At 26.4% G+C, this 20,009-nt stretch overlaps 1 protein-coding gene across 2 annotated transcripts in view; it reads left to right on the top strand.

Annotated features, from left to right (window-relative positions):
• The first annotated feature begins 259 nt into the window (after positions 1–259).
• LOC111674946 (hemicentin-1) overlaps positions 260–20,009 on the top strand; it is a 201,233-nt gene continuing 181,483 nt past the window's right edge. For both annotated transcript variants that reach the window (XM_023435634.2, XM_046950450.1), the window contains exons 1-2: positions 260–664; positions 6,638–7,936. In XM_023435634.2, coding sequence (XP_023291402.2) covers positions 7,906–7,936 — 31 coding nt within the window. In that variant the 5' untranslated portion in view covers positions 260–664; positions 6,638–7,905. The remainder of the gene's footprint in view (positions 665–6,637; positions 7,937–20,009) is intronic.

Below are 20,009 nucleotides of genomic sequence, written 5' to 3' on the forward strand. Positions count from 1 at the left end.
AATCCGAACAAATAAATATATTGAGTAGAGTTACGGAAAATGTTAAATGAAATACAATAAATAAAAATCTCGCTTTGAACCATGAACTAAAAATGTAAAATGTTTGTATCACACGCACACACAGCACATTGTTTCGAGGGTGTGCAAACAACAGCAGCTGTAGAAACACAAAACAAAATAGAAGACAATAGAAAACATTGAAAGAGAGCGCACAAACAAGACGGACGGACATGTTGACTCTCCGAATGATAAAAATGTTTATGTACCTTTAGTTAAGCGAAAGATCTCTGTTGCAACGGACTGACGTTACGGATGGCAACGGTATTTGCGTACGATTTTCTTGGATTATTTGAGTTTTTTGTTTCTGTAGTTCTTTCTACATGAAATTTATAATTGTTTGCCTTTTATGCTCTCAACAAAAACAAACGAAATAAAGTGTAATAATTGGAAAAAATCATTAAAACCAGAAAAAGTAAACAAATTTATTAAATGTTTTGTGTTTCAAATAGAAAAAAATAATTAATAATTTAGAGAAATAAAAACAAAACTACTTAAGAAATGGATACAACAAATATCAAGAGGATTATAAAACCGTTAATTTTACAATAAAATAAAAACAACAAATACCTATGTAAAGCAGTGTAAAACAATAAATTACTAAAAGGTATAGGTACCTACAACATCAACTAAATTTAAAAGTATTAAATTTTAACAGTGATTTTTATTGTGTGTTTATAACGAAAAAAAATTAAAATTAAGAAAATTTTTAAAATTTGTTAAGAAAATAAATGTCTTAAAGAAAATGTTGGCTTCAACACTAATATTATGACAAAAATATGTATATTCAAAGTGCAATTATTACACCAATACAAATGGAGTTGTTTTCTTGCAACAAACAATTCCTGTCCCTTTGGATAATTAACAATTTACTGAGAAACAGAAAAATAGTTTTCTTTATAGAAAAATAAACTACAAATAAAAATTTAAAAGGTGTTAGAGCAGGTAAAACGTACAAAAACCGACACTAAAATGGATGGACGGACATTAGTAGTGATTGTGTGTGTTAATTGTACCCAGCATCTGGGAAGAGTTTGGATAACATGTTTATATACCATACATACCCAACATTTATACTTGATGTTATAAAACATAAAAACGTTTTTTTTTATATGGGTCTCTACAGTTATCCATCCATCTAATGAAGCAGTGAACTCCAGCAACTATCAAACCAGTCGTCAGTCAGGCTTTAAAAATAAATATAAAACGACAACAACAACATCACCGTAAACTATAAAAAAAGTCTCCTCAAAAGACAGCAACAACTACACACACAACAAGAAATCATACAAATATCAAAGAAAACCAAAGCCCGAAGTATACGAAGTAAAGAAAAAATGCTGAAGTCGGCGTTTTATTTTGCTTGTTTCTTTTTTTTAATTTTACCTGTTAAACTGGTTCTTCAATATCACTATAAAATAAAACACTTCTCTTGTCTTTTATGCCCCTCTTATAGTCTACAATTAACTACCTTTCGTAGTTATTGTTGTTGTTGGTGCTATTGTTTGTCATCATCAGCAACCAAAGTTGTTGTCGTCGTCGTAGTAGTCGTCATCATTGTGATGGTATTTGTTGTTGTTTTGGCCCATAGAATACAAATAAACAACAACAATAGCGACTACTACATTAACAAGAAATCTTGGTTTAAAGTTATAATCGTTTCTTAAGAAACGTACAAACGTGTAAAAGAAAATCACAAAGAAAAATAAAAAATAAATAAATATTAAAAATATAAGAAAAAATAATAATATACAAACTGCTGCAATCGAAAACGAGTTTTGTTATTTTTATTATTTTTCTTTTTGGTTTATTCGTTAGTTATTTTTTGTGAGTGTTTTTTTCTGGCCAAGATTGACACTAGAAACAAAAGAGAGTGTGGTAGAGTGATAAAATGAGCAACAGAGCAAGAGATAAATAACAAAATTTTTGATCTGTACACAGAGAGAAATGCATATATGAAACTATCAGAAAAAACAAAGTATGATATAAAACAATTTACTGATAGAACAATTACAATTTTATAGTATTGAAATATATTTATTTTGCATACCTATATATCTCCTCTTGAGGTTAAAAATATATTAGAGCTAATAATTTTTTTTAACTCGCTTATTTTTTAGCAGAGGTTATCTGTCTTGGTTGAAAATAATTTTTGAAGGCCTTTAGCAGTTTTCGACCTATAGTGAGTTCATATTTTCTAGCAATGCTATTTACAAATTTTAACATTTGTAACGTCAATAATAAGCTGTGATTATGCGTTAAAAATTTTTTATGCATCCGTAGAAGACAGTGATTTCCGCTAATGCATAACCACCTGGTTTGATCTAATTCGTCTTTTGCCACTGATGTACTTACTCTTTGTAAACGAGGGTGAAGAAAATTGTTACTTAGTGTTTCCTTTGTTAATGAGGGAGTGGACACTTAAAAACAAACTTAAATTTTTGTCTGTCCATAATGTATGGGGAGAATATTGACTTTCTCGTAGAACAAGCACCTGGATAGTCAAGTGGTAGATTAAATTGGTAGTTCGGGACTGTCCGATCGAACTGTTAAGATATTTTTCCAGAATAAACCATAATTCGACGTTCATCTATTCAAAACTTATAAAATAGTTATGATTATGAATTGAAAAAATTGGTTGTCTTAATCATTATGTTCAGAGATTATGTTCAAATTATATTCATATTTAATGTTTTGATTGGAACAATCAAAGAGTTAAAGGATTATTTTATCTTTAACAATGCGTTAAAGAAAAAATAATAAAAAAAACTAAATAAAAAAGTAGACAGGAAAAACTTTTTCAGCTAACTTAAAAAATATATAGATTCAATTCAATTATGAAATTATTAAGAAAACAAAATTAAATAAAATATGTATTTTTAGTAATGATAGTTTTTTGTGTGTTTGAATCCTAATATTAATCAACCATCATGTAGGATGTAGGATACTTCACGGTTAATTTATTGAACTTCTACTTTACAAAATCGAATTCATAATTACAAATCGTCCAACTAGGAATTTTATGTGTTGTTTCTAGATAACGAGCGAGTAGTTTGACAAATAACAAATTACAAGGAAAATTTTAAATAAAACTACTCACAGATTATCTATAAACAACGCATAAAATTCCTAGTTGGACGATTTGTAATTATGAATTCGATTCTGTTCAAATTACGCCAATTTCGACACGAATAATGAGTGTTCAGATTAACAATTTTTAAACTGATCCTAGTGTCATAGAAAGCAGTATTCTGCAGCTATCAAACCAACAAATTTCTATCGGATTCTACGAATTAATGCATTAACATAATCTTGAAAGCATAAATTACCTAGTAGTCTCATTAGGATAATTGTTAAACACGGCCTAAATTAATGTCACTTTTTCCTTTTATTAAATATATTTTTAAGAATCTGGTTTAATTTTCAATGAAAACATTTGTTTAAAGAAAATTTACAAAATATTTATTCTATTTACTCATTTTAATTTTGACATGTTTATCTCTGTTTTATTTAAGTATTTACTTAATTATGATAATGTAAGATTGTAAAGATAACAGAATTACATGATGACATTGCATGATCATTTATACAAGATCTTTTTTCCACATTCCCACAGTAATGAAACGATTGTATATTTTTTGACAGACAGACAGACAGACAGACATACATATTTGACTAGACTTATTTTGAAATAATAGTTTTGACTACATAATTAATACAAAAATTTAGAACTTGACTGTTACTTGTATTAAATTTAATGTTTTAAACCCATGCTAACTAATATGAATCGCCTTACCAATTTTATATCTCAGAAAACACTTAAATGGCTGAATTTCAAATAATAATTTCTCATGACTGTATGTAATATTTGCAAATTTAAGCATTTTGATTTAGTATACTTTTCAATAGTAAAATATTTAAATTAAACTTTTAATTATGCTAGTAAATGACTGTTTATAGGAGCTATGAGGAGTATAACAGGAATAAACACATTGTAATATACACGCTGAGAGTTTCAATAGGAAAGTTTATAATTAATAACTATAATCTCTCTGCAAGAGAAAACAACTTTTAATTAATTCATAATAGACATATAAATACGAAAGAATAATTAATAATAATGATGAATGTTTTTTGGAATATTTATAATACATAATCTGCTTTGATACTCCTTAAGAATTTTGTACAATTGGGAAACACTTCAGTAATTTTGAAAACAAATAAAAGCAATATTTAAGATTATCCTTGTTGTAAGTATTGCAAAGTTTAATGGAGAAATTCTTAATTTAAATTATAATTACTAAGTATGTATTAAGAATGAAAAGAGCAAATGACCTAAAAAATCTTTTTTATTTTACATTTTTACATTTTATCAGTGTACTAGCTATATCCAGTGTGCTCCGCTATTATATTGCAAGTTTGACCAGAAAGTTCAAATATGTGTCAAAGTAGTCCGTACAAAATTTAAGGTCTCTAGTTCTACCAGTTTAAGAGATATATGACTTTTAACACTTATTTAGTTAGAGGGTGTGGCACTTCGCCCACTCATACACACTTTAAGACATACAGCCAAACGAAAGTTATTTTTTATATTTTATCAGTGTCTTTTGGACAATATTCATTAAGAAATACACTGATAAAATATTGGACTTAAATTACCAAATGTTGTATGCCAATGTTGAAGGTAACATGGTGAAGAGAAACTTTTTTGCTTCTTGGAAACATTTTCAACATTTTGTTCTGCTTGTTTTTATGTGGTTTTATTGGAATTGTATTTGTTAAGTGGTTGTAGTTGTTGTTGTATCTGTTATTTGTAGTTTAAACTGTTGAAGCCTTTCAAGCGCAAGCAGACAATCGAACGTATAACCAACTAACACTCATCGTTACTCCAGTCAACACATTAAACCCTAAAACAACAAGACCAACAATTCTATATTGCTGATGGTTTACTTATTCTTTCTATTTTATGGAATGGGCTTAAATTGTAACTGTGTGTGTGTGTGCGAAGTTTGTTTGGTTGTTGTTGCTGCTGCTGGTATAAGTAAACAAGCCCTAAATTGCTTGTTGCTGTAGTTGTTGTTTTTGTATTTATTTACTTGCCAAGTTGCTGGAAATTATAAGAATTTACCTGTTTTATTTTCTGTCTTCTTTTCGAGTTTTCTTACACATATTTTTTACCTTTAAACATAAATACTACAACAACAAAACCAGCAATAATAAAATGTTCTCGGTTTTCCAGTATATGTATGTATGTTGAAGTATGTTTCTTTGTAATTTGTGTGTATTTAAGGTAATCAGTGTTTTAAAGGAATTTAATCCTTACAAAATTTTTAAACAGCTAAGTTAAATATCCCAAATATATTTTCCAACTTAAAATAATAATGACAAATAATATGTGCAGATTTAAATTCAAATTTCAGAAATTCCATTTAAATCGATGAACTTTTATTAGTTTTAAAATGAATTTGACAATGAGACCAATATGCATAAGCACTTTATAATAAAGTTTCTTTTGAAATTGGCTAAAGTTTAAACATAAACTGATTAAATACATAAGCTGGAGCTGATGCTGGTCCACACCGCGCGTTTTCTGCTTTCTCTCTTTCTACGCGTCTGTCAAAAAAGTAGAATCAAACAATTAATCGTCAATCGGTTAATCGATTAATTTTTGACGATTAATCGAATAAACCGAATCATTTTTATTAATTAACTGATTAAGAAAAACTCACTATTTAACAATGAAAATCTGTATATTTTCTACAAAATTAATCTCCCTTTCTTAATAATTTTTCTATAATGAAGAATATTTATTAGATGATTTTTATAACAATACTTCTGATTCTTGAAAATAAATCATAGAAATAATGATATTACTTCTACATCCGGTTTTAAGGAACGTTGTTCTTTAGTATTTCTAATAAGTTCATCAGCAACAGTTCCACACTATTTTATTCTGAAACTCGTTGAAAAATCATAAAAACCTTAGTTTCTTTTTATAGTACATACATATATAGATTTATTTTATAAATATTCTACACTAATTACAAAATTTATTATTTCTGAAGTTAAAATATGGGTGAGAGAATCCCATAAGGCCTCTTGGAATAATGGGTAGAACCACGGTGATTCTATGGGGTGACACTAATGAGAGCAAGTCTTAAGTTAGTATGATGGTACGTATTGGACTTCGGAGCACTTTTTTACCACTGCCAGGCATTCGTCGAAGTCAAATCCAAGTATCTTGAAGTAATGTTATTCTGGAAATAATATTCCTTAAGATTCTTAGGAATTACGTTTAGGAAACTGAGTTTCTGAATACTGACAAATAATTCATTTAGTTCCGTTTTTTATGAAAAAAGCGCACAACAGGCCCGTTGGTGGTCTAGGTGTATTTCTTCGCATTTGGATGTATCAAATCCGATCAACTCCTATCAACCAAATCTAATTACTTTCTTCAAATCATAAAAAATTTAATACGTAGAAATCACTGTTAATTTTAATAATTAATTCTTTTATATTTCCGCTTAAGTATAATGTAAATGATTACTAAAATACCTTTTTTATTATTTTTTCCTTTCAGATCGAAAGAAAAAGGTTTCATATTGAAACAAACACATTATTACAAAAGGAGTCGAGTTTTTGAATAATAAAAAAATAATAGAAAAAGAAAACATAGTATAAAATAACAAAATATAATGAAAAATAAGAATAAAATATAAATAAGAAAATATAAAAATAATATAATAACGACAAGAAATAAATGAAGAAGTGCATTGAAAATATAAGAAAGAAAAGAAAAACAACAAGTCAACAAGTTTGAGACCAGTTTAAATAAAGTGAAACGTGCATAAAAAAGGGGTTTAAACCCGAGTGTGTGAGTTTGTATAAGAAAACAATTTTTTTGTTCCATAAAAATACAAGAAGCCATTTTGTTATTTTCCCAAGAAGAAAAAAATCTATAAAAGAATTTATGAAAAAAGAGGTTGTATTTTGTTTAAGGAAACTCAAATAAAAAACATTATGACCTAAAAATAGGAAAAGTATTTTTTTTTTGTAATAATTGAAAAAAGCTTTGAAAAACATAATGGCTAGCAAAATGTCACTAAAAACTTAGCAGTGAGTGAGTGGTTTCTTTAATCTAAACCATAAATTTAATACTACCAACTAAAATTAATGTATTAATAAATTACATTATTACAAAATATAGTGCAATAAATTTTGTAAAAATATCTAACTGAAATAGCAACATCAACAACAACCACAACAGCACCTAGTGTTTAACAACAACCACCTAAATAAATGTTTTAACAAGTTTCAAACTATTTAAAAGCTTTAATTTTATTTCAAACGAAAATTATTCGTTTTTTATTTTCATTATTAAAAATTTTGTTTTTAACATTAAACTGAACTGAATTTTTAAATTTATAAACTAATCTAAGACTAGAGTATGAATAAAGTGCAACTTCGACTGAAATTATCCTTTACCTATCGTCTCTCTGTCATTTGTGTTTAAATTGCAACAAACAAAACCAAACGTTTGCAAACAATTTCAGCAACATTAACCTCGAATATAGACAGAGTGAGTTTGAAACCAACTGCAAACATATTCAAAATATTCTCTGTTTTGCGGCATAAACTTTCGACTGCAATAGACAGCGGCATTTGTTGTCATCATCATTATTATCTGCCGCATCAACCAGCAGCATCATTTTTAGCATTGTTTGACATCTAACAATTTTACTCAACTTTTGCAACAACAAATCGCAGAGATTTGTACTATAGCAACTGCAGCTAAAACTAATATTACTACAACAAAATTAGCAACTTTTTAAAGCCCCGTACAACAACATGATGGCAACTTGGAAATACTTTTTGATCGGTGAGTATTGGGAATTTACTGCATACAAAATAACAATAATAAGAAAAAAACTAAAATTGCTATGACAAACTGCTAGAACAACAACAAAAAAAAATTCACAACTAACAACATTATGTATCTGTTAGATAGTTAGTAACAATCTTAAAGTACATGTGTATCTTTGAAGCGACAAACAAACAAACCAACCAACCAACAAGCCAGTTAGGCAACCAACATCTTTTACTTTATGAAAGTTTTATTTCTATTTATTATTGGTTGTTGTTGTGTTTTTTTTAAGTTGTTGGCATTATTTTTATGTTAGAACGAACCTCTTAGACGAACGTGAGTTGAAATTTTAAAAAGGAGTTGTGTTCAACTATTCTATTCTTTTGTGTGTGTGTGTGTGTTTTTTCTCTTTTCTTTGTTATTTTTGCCAATCGATGTGAGGAGAAAGTTTTCATTTCTTATTTGATTTTCTATATGTAATGTTCATGTTATTTTCTTTAAACATTTATATTGAAAAATATACATTGACTTTTCCATTATTGGGGGTCAATAATAAAAAGTTGAGATTTTTTCCTTTTTAGATTTGATTTTGAAAAGAAATCACTTTGTTGCAAAACTTTTGATAAAAATTCAAAGTTTTGGCTAGAAATTTACGCCTTAAAAATCTTTGTTAAAAATCAATCGTAAAAGTTGAAAGTTCTTTTAATTTAAGTTTTTTTTGCCAAAAGTGCAATAGGTGTTAATTAAAAGTTTAGTTTTAAATAAATTAAAGATTAAAAGAAACATTTATTTAGAAAATATTTTAATAATTTAATAACTTAAGCTACTAAGCATTTAACTAAATTTTCACTCCAATAGGGAAAATATATTTATCTAAACATCTACCAGATTTGCCACATTTTGAAAGATATAGATGTTGCCTATTAATCATATTTTTTTGAAACAATATATTATGATTTTGGAATATTCAAATACTATGCCTTGTTATTGTAACACTTATAATGTCCCAAAATGTTAATTTTCCAAAACCTAGCAAAAACTTGCATTAAAAGTAATGAGTTAAAAAACTTAAAGAACTGTTTTCTAATACTTCTTCATTAGCTCTTAACTCATTATTTTAACAGGGTGATGAAATTGGAGACAAGTACTTAAAAACCTCCTACAAAGACTTATTAAAAAAGTAAATTAATTTATAAAATAATTTCATTTATTAGTTGATGCAACATTTTGTAAAATATTTTGTGTGCAAAAGTTTATGTTTTCAATTAAGAATGACCCAGCGGTTTAAAGGGAGTCAATCAATGTTTTCAATCGCTGCAAAAATATTTAAAGTTGTACTTTTAATAAATCAGAGGAATTAGGAAAATCTGGGAGAAGTAAATTGCTACCTTAATGTGCTCTAGTAGTCAAGCTAAAGGTCAATTTTATTGATTGAACCTTAAAAATTGTAATCTAATGTTTACAGCATAAATATTAGGTACAATCAGCCGGAACTTCAGGGTGTTATCAAAATATATATGTATGTCTTTAATTTAATATTCATCTCCTATATGATTTAATTAAAAATGCCACATATTTTACATGCAATAAAATTTTACATACTAATCTTTCTAATTTCAAAAGAATTTATTAAATAACATTACATATAAAAAAACAAAATCAGTGTTTATTACAACATTTAAGCCACTTTGTCACAATATCATTTTATGTCTTCGTTGCAATTTATATAAATAATAAATTATAAGTAACAATCTATTAGTATGACATTTACCAGGAATCCATTAAATCCTTAACGTGATCCTTCTTCGACAAAAATAATAAACAAAATGGGAAATGGAGAAGTAGAGGGAGAAATATTACTCCAGTAAAAGTGAAACAAGTTCAAGGAAAATGCTCATAATAAACGTATGTATGAGTACATGAAACATATCACGACATAATTTTTAAAATCATTATAGAAAGAGAAAATACAAGAAAAAAAAAATGCAAATTACATGATAAAAACAGTCGTCACATGTACAATACACAAGGACAACATTTGAATCTAAACATTTGGTTTGAAATTCGCACACGTTTAAATAAACTGACTTTGCAAACATTTACAATATTCTTATATAAAAAGTACGTAAGTATGTATGTACGAATTCACATTCATTTATACACTTACACATAAATAATTTTGATTTTTGCATAATTCATGTTTCAAATTTGCCAAGTACATTCATACATCGTTCTCACATTATACGTTTTCAACCAAGCAAGGAACCAACCAAACCACAATCATATATCGTTAAATGTACAGCAGCATTAAACCCAACAAACACATGTTTTTGATCTTAATTTAAGAATGATTTATAATCAATATCTTTCCTAAATGGAAAACTTTCACACCAGAGACACTTTTTTATTTCCAGATCAAGTCTTTGTGGCATGCAGATAAAACTGTGTGTGAGATATAAGTATCAACATATGAAGCCCAAACATTTTCAAATGTTTGCTGGGAAACAATCAGCGTAATAAAGTCAAATGAGTGGCAGGACTAAAGATCTGTAGTAAAATTATAATTTTATTACTTATGTACGTTGTAAATACAATTTTACGTACATATATGTATATATCTGTACGTGTGTGTATGTAAGGAATATTATTGTGTTTAAAATATAAATTTTGCAATAATTTATTTTTATTAAAATTTTTTCAACAACTTTTAAAACGTTTTATAAGCACTTAAATCAGTGGCAGGAGATTGTTAAATTATGCCACTTCCTTTTAAATTTAAATTAATACATAATGTTAGCTTATTGTACAAATGTGTTAAATGCAGTTTTTATGTAAGACTACAAAACTTATTTTAAACATAACCACATACACGAAATTATACGATTGTAAAATCTATTAAGAAATTGCACTTAACACTTTTTATATTTTGAGCTTAACATGTTATCGATGAATAACGATTGGATTTTATGTTTTTGATTTTATGAAACATTTACCTGAAGTTTTATCATTATAATGATATTTTTTCATATATTCTTTGATCTGCCAAGTAATAAGTACCTAAGTTCCAAATATTTTTGATGAAACGATTGTAGAGAATATGTAATTTCTTAATCCAGATTGTTATATTGTTTAAAAATTAAAGATGACTTAGCAAATACTTTCATTACCGGGTAAGGGGGTTAAATGCTACAATTTACTTACACAATAGAATTTTAAGTATTTTTTTTAACAAGGTGATGTCATTACATGCAAATAATTGCCTACAAGTAATAGGAAAAATCAGTCAATATAAATCGTATACATATTAGAAAGTATTGATAAGACATATTATTAATAAAACGATATTATGTAGTAGTCATGGAAAAGTATGTTAATATATAAGTAGTTCCAATTGCAAGTATTAACAAGTTTCTGCTGGGTAATAATTAAGCTTTTCAGAGGTAAAGTCACATATTTTGGTCAGAGGAGATATTTTAATAAATCGAACATTAAACAATTTAAGACATAAATTAAAAAATGTCTAGAGGCTTGCATAATGGAACACAACAACAACATGTTATTAAAAGTTTAATTCCACTGTAGTATTTTTATTTAATGCGAGACAACTCCTTTGACGTTTTTTTATTTGATATGACACGCACTACGTATATTTATCCTTACGCATGTTTGTGTACAAATATCCTTACAAATCTTTAAAAGGATTCACATATTACAAACCATAAAGGTTAAAATTCTTTCATATGTTGTATTGAACAATTTTACATTTTCTTTTTTTATGTATATACATAAGTAAATGGAACTTCCTGCAGTTCGGGAAGACTCGTACTAGTAATTTTATGTACTATTTTACCCTTACATTACAAGCATTATTAATTACATACTTGCGAATCCTATTATATTAAGAAATAATAAAAATTAAAGCAAATATTGTTTACTCGATTAAAAGTAATTGTAAATGGTAAAACCTCTATTACAGTTCTGATAAAACCTCTACTACAGTTACGTTCAAGCTGTGACTTATAAAAAACTATAAAAATAATATAGTCAACCAATCTATATTAAGAGGATACTTTGACTTCTTGAAGAACTGTTGGATTGCAGTGTGTCCCGAATATTTACCGCCCTTCTAAAGCAATTACTTGGCAAAACAAAAATTGTAACGCATAAATTTTATATTCATTTTACGTTTTTTTCTTCATTTTCATTTTTTAACTTAAGAAAAAAAAACAAGGCATGTTAAATAGGTCATTGTGTTTGTTACTAAAGCATTAAAAATTTAAGAATCCCCTACAGTCAATTCACAAACAACATTTCTGTAAAACATTTCGATTTGTAAAATAAATCATATTTTCCCAATAAAGCATATTTTCACATAAAAAACATATTTTTATTTTCCTAATTATTTGATATCCACTAGCGATTCGTTATAGCTAAATATGTATATTGAATAGTTTTTCGTTTTTGTTTTTGTAGTTCTACTTCAACATTGTAACACACTCATAAAATGTTTATATTAAACGTAAAAAATGCCATAATATCAAAATAAAAAATATATATATGTATGTATAAACATCACGCATAATACTCAGTCTGAACAGTAGCACACCCAGAATTTGCATAAAAAAACATTCACAGACACACATTCGTCATATAAATATGTATAAATAAAAAATTCAACTATAACAACAACTTTGTAATAAATTTATGAAAAATTCTTAATAAATAAAGTCTGATACCAGTATTCCATCAAAAAGGAAACAGAAAAACAGTTCCTTTCAATTTTTATTATTTATTTTTTTTCTCTTAAGTTTTTAATAGAAAAATTGAAACCTCTAAAAATGTAGATTTGCATAAACAACAAATATAAAAGATACTTAAAGGATTTAATTCAATTTGTTAAAATTTTTTTTAAGAAATAAGATTTGAATATAACAGCAAAAACTCAATAAAAATTAAACAGAAAAATAAAAAAATAGTTTTAAATTTAAGCTTTTGTTTTTTTATTGGTACTTTTTTAAGGATTATCAATAGCATCCTTTATAATCTCCGAATTCCTATAAATTGGTATTAAACTTGCATTTTGTTTTATTCATGTATATTTAGAGAAAATATATGACAACTATATCAAAGTAATTGTTGCAAACATATTTTGTTAAATTTCGCTTAATCAGATTTAATCATAATGTTTCTTCAATCATGTTCAAACAATATTTTTTCTCAGTGTATTCTTTTTTAAACACGTTTCTGTTGTTTGGCTCATTGATCTAAATTTTATTTAAATAAATAAATGCATTGAATTTGTATTTATTTAAGGTACATTTGTTGTTGTTGATGTTATTGTGCTCCTTATTTGTTTAAATTTGTATTAACAAAATAAAGAGTATTTTACCAATACCAAAGTGTGTAACAATTCATCATCATCAGTTTCAGTTTTAGACTTAAGTATCCATCTTCTATTTTACTAAGTTTCTTTTTGGCATTAAATTTAAGGATTTCGTACTTTTTACTTTTTCTTCTTTAAGCTCTTTTCAAAAACAATTTGTTGTTTAAAATAGAAAAATCTTATTTAATATTTAACGATTTAAGGTTAGAAAAGAGAACGTCTATCTTGTTTAAATTATATTTCAAGGCTTTTCTTTGCAAAAGTAAATATTTTGTTATCAAGTTAAACTTGTTTTGGAAATTCCAAATATTTTGTTTAAATTTTAGGCAAAATTAGTTTTTAAATTATTTTTAAAGAAAAGTAATTTCAATATAATTGTAATAATTGCCCATGAAAGGGGTTGGAATGCTTATATTTATTATAAAATGACAGTTTAAGACATTGGAAGCATGTACTTACCACAATCAATTACAAGTAATAAAAGAAATCAGTAAATGTAAATCATGTGATTTACATTACACATTATTAGTAAGACACTACTGGAGTAATTCTAAGTAATCAGGTCTATTATGTTAACAGGTAAGTGGTTGCAATTTCCAATCATTATCATGTTTTTGCTGGTATAAATAAAAATTAGAGAATGTTAAAAAATTGTGGAATTTTAAAGGTAGAAAAAAGCATTTTAAAACATAAATTTAAAAGTTTAAAATTATGTTGGTTTTAAAAAATGTACCACTTCAAATCCTTGTTTAATTCAATGTAATATTCAAAGTAAAATCTGTTATAATAACAAAAACATGATTTCAATTAAAAATTATAAATATCCGTCTATATGTAGGTTCATATCAACTTTATGCTGATAACAATGAATTGATATCTAGAAGTTTTATTTTAAAAATCTATATAGAATCTTGCTATTAAAAAGCCACAAAATGTAATCATATTTTAAAAATTATTTCTATATGTTTTTTTTGGCTTTACGTCATTAATAATTATAAATTCTTTAGAAATTTATGTTAGATGTTTTGTTTTGCAAATGTGTATTATTTTACTTGGAAGTTAATTTTATTATTTACTTTCCTTTTTGCATTTTTTCTTGCAAACTCATAATTTCCTAAATTAGCATATTATTGTTTTAATTATTTCAATTAAATTTCAGAAACTTTTAAATTTTTAAACAAATTTCTGTATTTAAAAACAAACATAAAAAACCTACTTATGTTAATGTTTAACAAATCAATAGACTGTTAAATATCTTTTCTATTTTTTATCTATTTGTTAGAATTTTTCTTCTAAAAGGCAATTTTATGAGGTTTTATTTTATGTCGTCACATAAAATCCAACTGAAAGCAAAAAAAAAGGCAAAAATACCTTTTTATCTTCTCATGTCACTTTGTTTTTTAAGATTTTACTGGATTTTATTTCGTCATCATCAGCATCATCATTATTTTTTATTTAAATCATCTTATATAATCTCTCTTTGTTGTTTTTGTTTTATAATACCGATGTTCGTACGTGTGTGTGTATCAGAGTGTATCCAACAAATATTTAATGCGTTTTTAATTATGGCTTAAATTTGTTTTTATACACTTTTTTGTTAAATACAAATAGAAAAATTCATACATATTTGTCAGTAAAATAAAAATACATATAAAGCTTAATTTTATACACTTGACGCATTTGCTGCATGCAACATTTATATGTGTTTATATACCTAGTAGTTTACCAGGAGTTAATGTAAACTTTTTTATACCAGTATTTCTTTTGCTCTTTTGACATGCATGTAATCAAAAGAGAATATCGGCACTTTAGAGCTCTTAAACAATATAAATAGGTTTTTCACTTGTGACTATTTATTACATCAATAAGAAGAAGTCGATTGTACAGCCAATTGTTCCGATATTAACCCAAGATAATGTGACGATTTTCTATCTGAAGTTAGGGACGCACACTGAGTATTGCAGGGTAAAGATATTTATTTATATACTTTTGCATAAATATACATATTTTTACATAAATGTAACATACTACTCCTGATCTGCCTTTGAGTGTACATGTGTATGTGTGATTTGCATTTAAGGCTTTTTATTTTTAATACCCTTTTTTGTCTAACATTAAATTTGTATTCAATTCCAAACGAGTTCAATAAGTACTTAATGACTGGGGCTTGAAACAAATAATGGCAAAGTGTAATTATAAATTAAACATCATTATCATGTTGTATGGTGGTAAATCATTTTTGTATTATTCAGTATGTCTGCCGGTCTTTCTGTGTTTTATTTATTTTGTGGTTTTGCAAAATGTTGCAAATTAAAAGTTAATTTTGTATTCAAATAAATAGTATGCACAGAGCAGTGATGCCACAATGTTTAAATTCCTTAATTAAGGTGCGAAAACATATCCATAAATAATCAAATTATAATTGAATAAGAAGTATATAGGAATATTTAAGGCCTTTTGGTTTTCTTAACAATTGCAAATCAGAAAATAGTCTTACAAAAAACGTTTGAATCAGAAACATCTGTATCTGAAAGGTAATACATATAAATCTATTATGAGAAAAATTGATCATAACCGATGTAAGCAATAGCCAAACTTGATAGATTATATAACTTCTGTTCACACTACTTTGTAACAATCAATGTTATAAAACTGTTTTGAATATTTATTTTTTATGTAATATTATGTGTATAGAAATTAATTTCATTATATGTATTATTTGCGTTATATTTATTATGCCAATTTTATATTTAAAACCCTAATTGGCAAAATAAAGTTCATATAGTTGTATGAATTTAATTAAAACTAATAAAAATTAGTTAAAATAATACATAAACATACTTTGTATGTGACTATTACTAATAATACTATAGCTTTACTTTGCTTTAAATATTTATAAAAATCTATTATATTTTTGAACTACAACTAATAGGGGAAAACAATAAAGACATCTCAACCTTTAGGAAATTTTCAACTAAGAATTACATGAAATTTCATCTTAAGCTTTAGGAAATTTTCTACTTACTATTACATGAAATTTACCTTAAAATTGCTTCAGGATTTTGTTGTTATTTTTTTTCTTAGTCAAAATTTTCTTATCTAGCTTTTCTTTTAAGCTAAAGCTATAACTATAAATTCTTTTAAACTATAATTTAAATTTTTTTTTATTATAAATAATATGCCTTAGGCTATCGTTTTAATGCATATGACATTTAGTGTTGGTAAATTGTTTTATTATTTCCCTATTTTAACTAAAATATGAACTTAATATAATAATAAAAAATATATACATATAAACTAAATTTAAATAATGCTTTTATATGGTTCAGTGAAACAATAATGTTCAAATTACCAAAAAATTTTAATGAAATAGCTGTTGAATAAAAACAAAAAAATGCCCTGTTGAATTCTATAATATTTAAGTGCCATTTACTTAATATTAAGGGTATTAAGGATACTTGAAAACAATAATTTGGTCAATATTTATAAAATTTTCATGTGAGTATTATAAGCTCTCTATAACACTCAGAACCCGGTCTTGGAATTGGAAAATATAAAAAACAAATACTTATAATATGATACAATAACTTTGCTTTAAACTGGTTTAAACATTTTTTTGATATGTTCACATGGTAAAGTTATTCAAAAATTCTTTCTAATTTCGCACCACGAAATTGTTTTGTAATATATACGAAATTGTAGGAAAAAATTTTTTATAATGCCAAATTGTTTTAGAAAAAAGTTTGTTATTTCCTAAACTGGTAGTCATTGAGATTTAGTTTTAAAAAAATAAATGAAACATTTCTTAATATATACGAAAAAATGTATTTCAAAAGATTTATGTACTTTTATTACGTTAAAAGAACATTAAATAGTAGTTCGTATTATGCACGAAATTTTCCTAAATAATACGAAATTTACTATTCGAACTAATACCTATTACCTGTTAAACTTTTTGACGACCAAAACTTTTTGCTTGAATTAATTTAATTTTTTTGTTTAATTGTCAATTGTCAATTTGTTTGTTGACAATATCGGTTGAAAGATTCGCTTTATATGTCACTTGAACAGATATATATGTACTAAAAAGGAGAACTATGAATACCCCTAATGCAAATAAGAAAATATACTACAGATACATATGTATTTAAAACTAACTAAAACATAATAAAATATGTTTCTATCGCAGTTACTTTAACAACAATAAATTTAATAAAACTAAATAAAAACAAAAAAACTTCATGTATTTAATAAAAACTCAATAACAAAGTAAAAAAAAAGTAATAAATTGTTTATTGGATTTTTAGAGTTGGTTTTAAAAATACAACAATAAAAACAAAAACTAGCAGCAACAAAAAACGATTTTAACCAGCAGATTTGTAGCAATAAAACCATAAACTATGAGTCGAATTTCTACAGAAGGAAGAGTTTTATTACAAATTGTTTTGTGTGTGTGTGTGTTTAAGGGAGAATTTGAGATATTTATGCCATGAATATAAAAATAATAATAACAACAAAATGCTAAATCGAAACTTTTTAAACATATTGTTGCTGCTATAGTATTAATATTGTTCTAATAAAACAACAAAACAAACGAAAAAATCAAAACTAAAAATTACTGAAAACAGAAACAAATATAATTTATGATAAATTTAAAGAAAAAAAAGTATGAATTTATAGTCGGACATTGCCGACCATATGATACCCTACACCAGTCAGTATGTAAAAATTTTGATTTTTTTAAATAAAGCATTTAATTTGTTTTATTGTGGAATATTTTTACTTATTGTTGACAAAAAAGAGAGATTTTTTACAAGAGGGCTCATATAGGAGAAGGGGTAAATATGGGCCTATCCTTATAAATTTTGGTAGATGAATTTACGTCTACTACAAAGTCATTTATATAGATTTTAATCCTTTTATAAGTAATTATAAGTTAATTTTGACCATCAAGTCATTTTCTGAAGGGGAGTCTGTATGGGGGCTAGGGTCAAATGAGGCCCGATCACAATAAAAATTAGTATTATCAATTATTGTTCTATAAAACTAATTTTTGCTGATTTTCGTTGACATTATAAAACATTTAACGTACTTATGAGCCTAAAGGCCCAATTCGGGGGGTACGGTTGTATGGGGGCTAGGAGAAATAATGGACCGATTTAAACCATTTCCAATAGCGATCGTCCTTGAGCCAAAAAAAGAGTATGTGCCAAATTTCATCAAAGTATCTTGAAAATTGCGACCTGTAGCGTGCGCACAAGGTTTACATGGACACACAGACAGACGGACGGACGGACAGACGGACATAGCTAAATCGACTCAGAAAGTGATTCTGAGGCGATTGGTATACTTTAAGGTGGGTCTAGGACCAATATTTTTGGGTGTTACAAACTTCAGCACAAACGCATAATACCCTCCCCACTATAGTGGTGTAGGGTATAAAAAACAAAACTATCAAAATATTGTTCAAGTTTTCAAGTTAATGATCTGCGAAAAGAGTAGTGTAATATGAAGTAAAAAAGGTGTGAAGGTTTTTTTTTTAACGGTGGGGAGGGGAGTTTTTAAAGCCCACTGTAAAACATAAATTTTCCTTAACCTCGCATGACTTTAATTAAAAAATATATGTTTTCAATGTATGTAGTTTTTGTTTGAAAATAAATTTTATTTTATTTTTCAAGTTTTAACAACAATTGTGCAAATAACACCAATACTAAAGTAAATATCCCAAGAAAAAAATAATAATTTGAAATATATACATCAAATAAACTGAATGAAAAAAATGTAAATGTATTGAATGAATGGTTTGTATTGTTGCAAAGACTTACTTATCGGCAGGCACCCAGAGTTAATAATACATACAATTCAAAAAATACATCATGTTTATGGAGCATATTGCCAGTCGGGCCATATTATTCAATTAGGGGGGTGGCAAAAACTAAACTGTTACTAAGTCTTTTTTAAAATTTTGAAATATTTTAAAAACTACTTGGTATTAATTAACTTTATAAGAAATTAATGTAAAATGTATAGCTTTTGTTTAAATTTTTGTTGCCACCCTAATGCAATGTTTGTTTTTTTGTTAATGCAAACGGGGCACGTGTTGCAATACTTGAATTTTTCAATTGTGTATTGTTTGGATTTAAATAAAATGAAAAAAGCAACAAACTGTAAAATAAACTCCAATGAGTGCCACAAATTAAAATGTATGTTTTGCCCCGTAAAATATTTCATACATTTTTATAGAACATGAAATCAAAATAATACAATTAATTTAAAAAAAGTAACAGAGTATGAAAATAAGATTGAACTTCAAGATAATCAGCACCAATTAGGCACTCGTTTTAAACAAATAAATTAGATTAAAAAAGCAAATTTTTAAATTAGTTTAACTTAATATGTTGCTTGCAATTTGCAATTAACCATAGCTCCATATTAGGCCCCGATTATTATCTCGTGAATAAGATATGAAAGTAAAAAGCTTCTTATTAACATGATGGATTCTTAAATGTCTTAAATATTAGGAAATTTGTTTTATCATTGTGAAACCTTATGACAGATTCAATTTGTATACTTGTATATATTTTGTATATTTGTAAGATACTAAATATCTATGAAACTCCCATATGACTGAATCATTCCTTCCATCTGCATTACTTTTCGCTAACAACATCATTATACGACCTATTGTAAGTTACTAAGTAACGA

The sequence above is a fragment of the Lucilia cuprina genome, chromosome 2, assembly GCF_022045245.1.
Source record: "Lucilia cuprina isolate Lc7/37 chromosome 2, ASM2204524v1, whole genome shotgun sequence".
Taxonomy (NCBI): domain Eukaryota; kingdom Metazoa; phylum Arthropoda; class Insecta; order Diptera; family Calliphoridae; genus Lucilia; species Lucilia cuprina.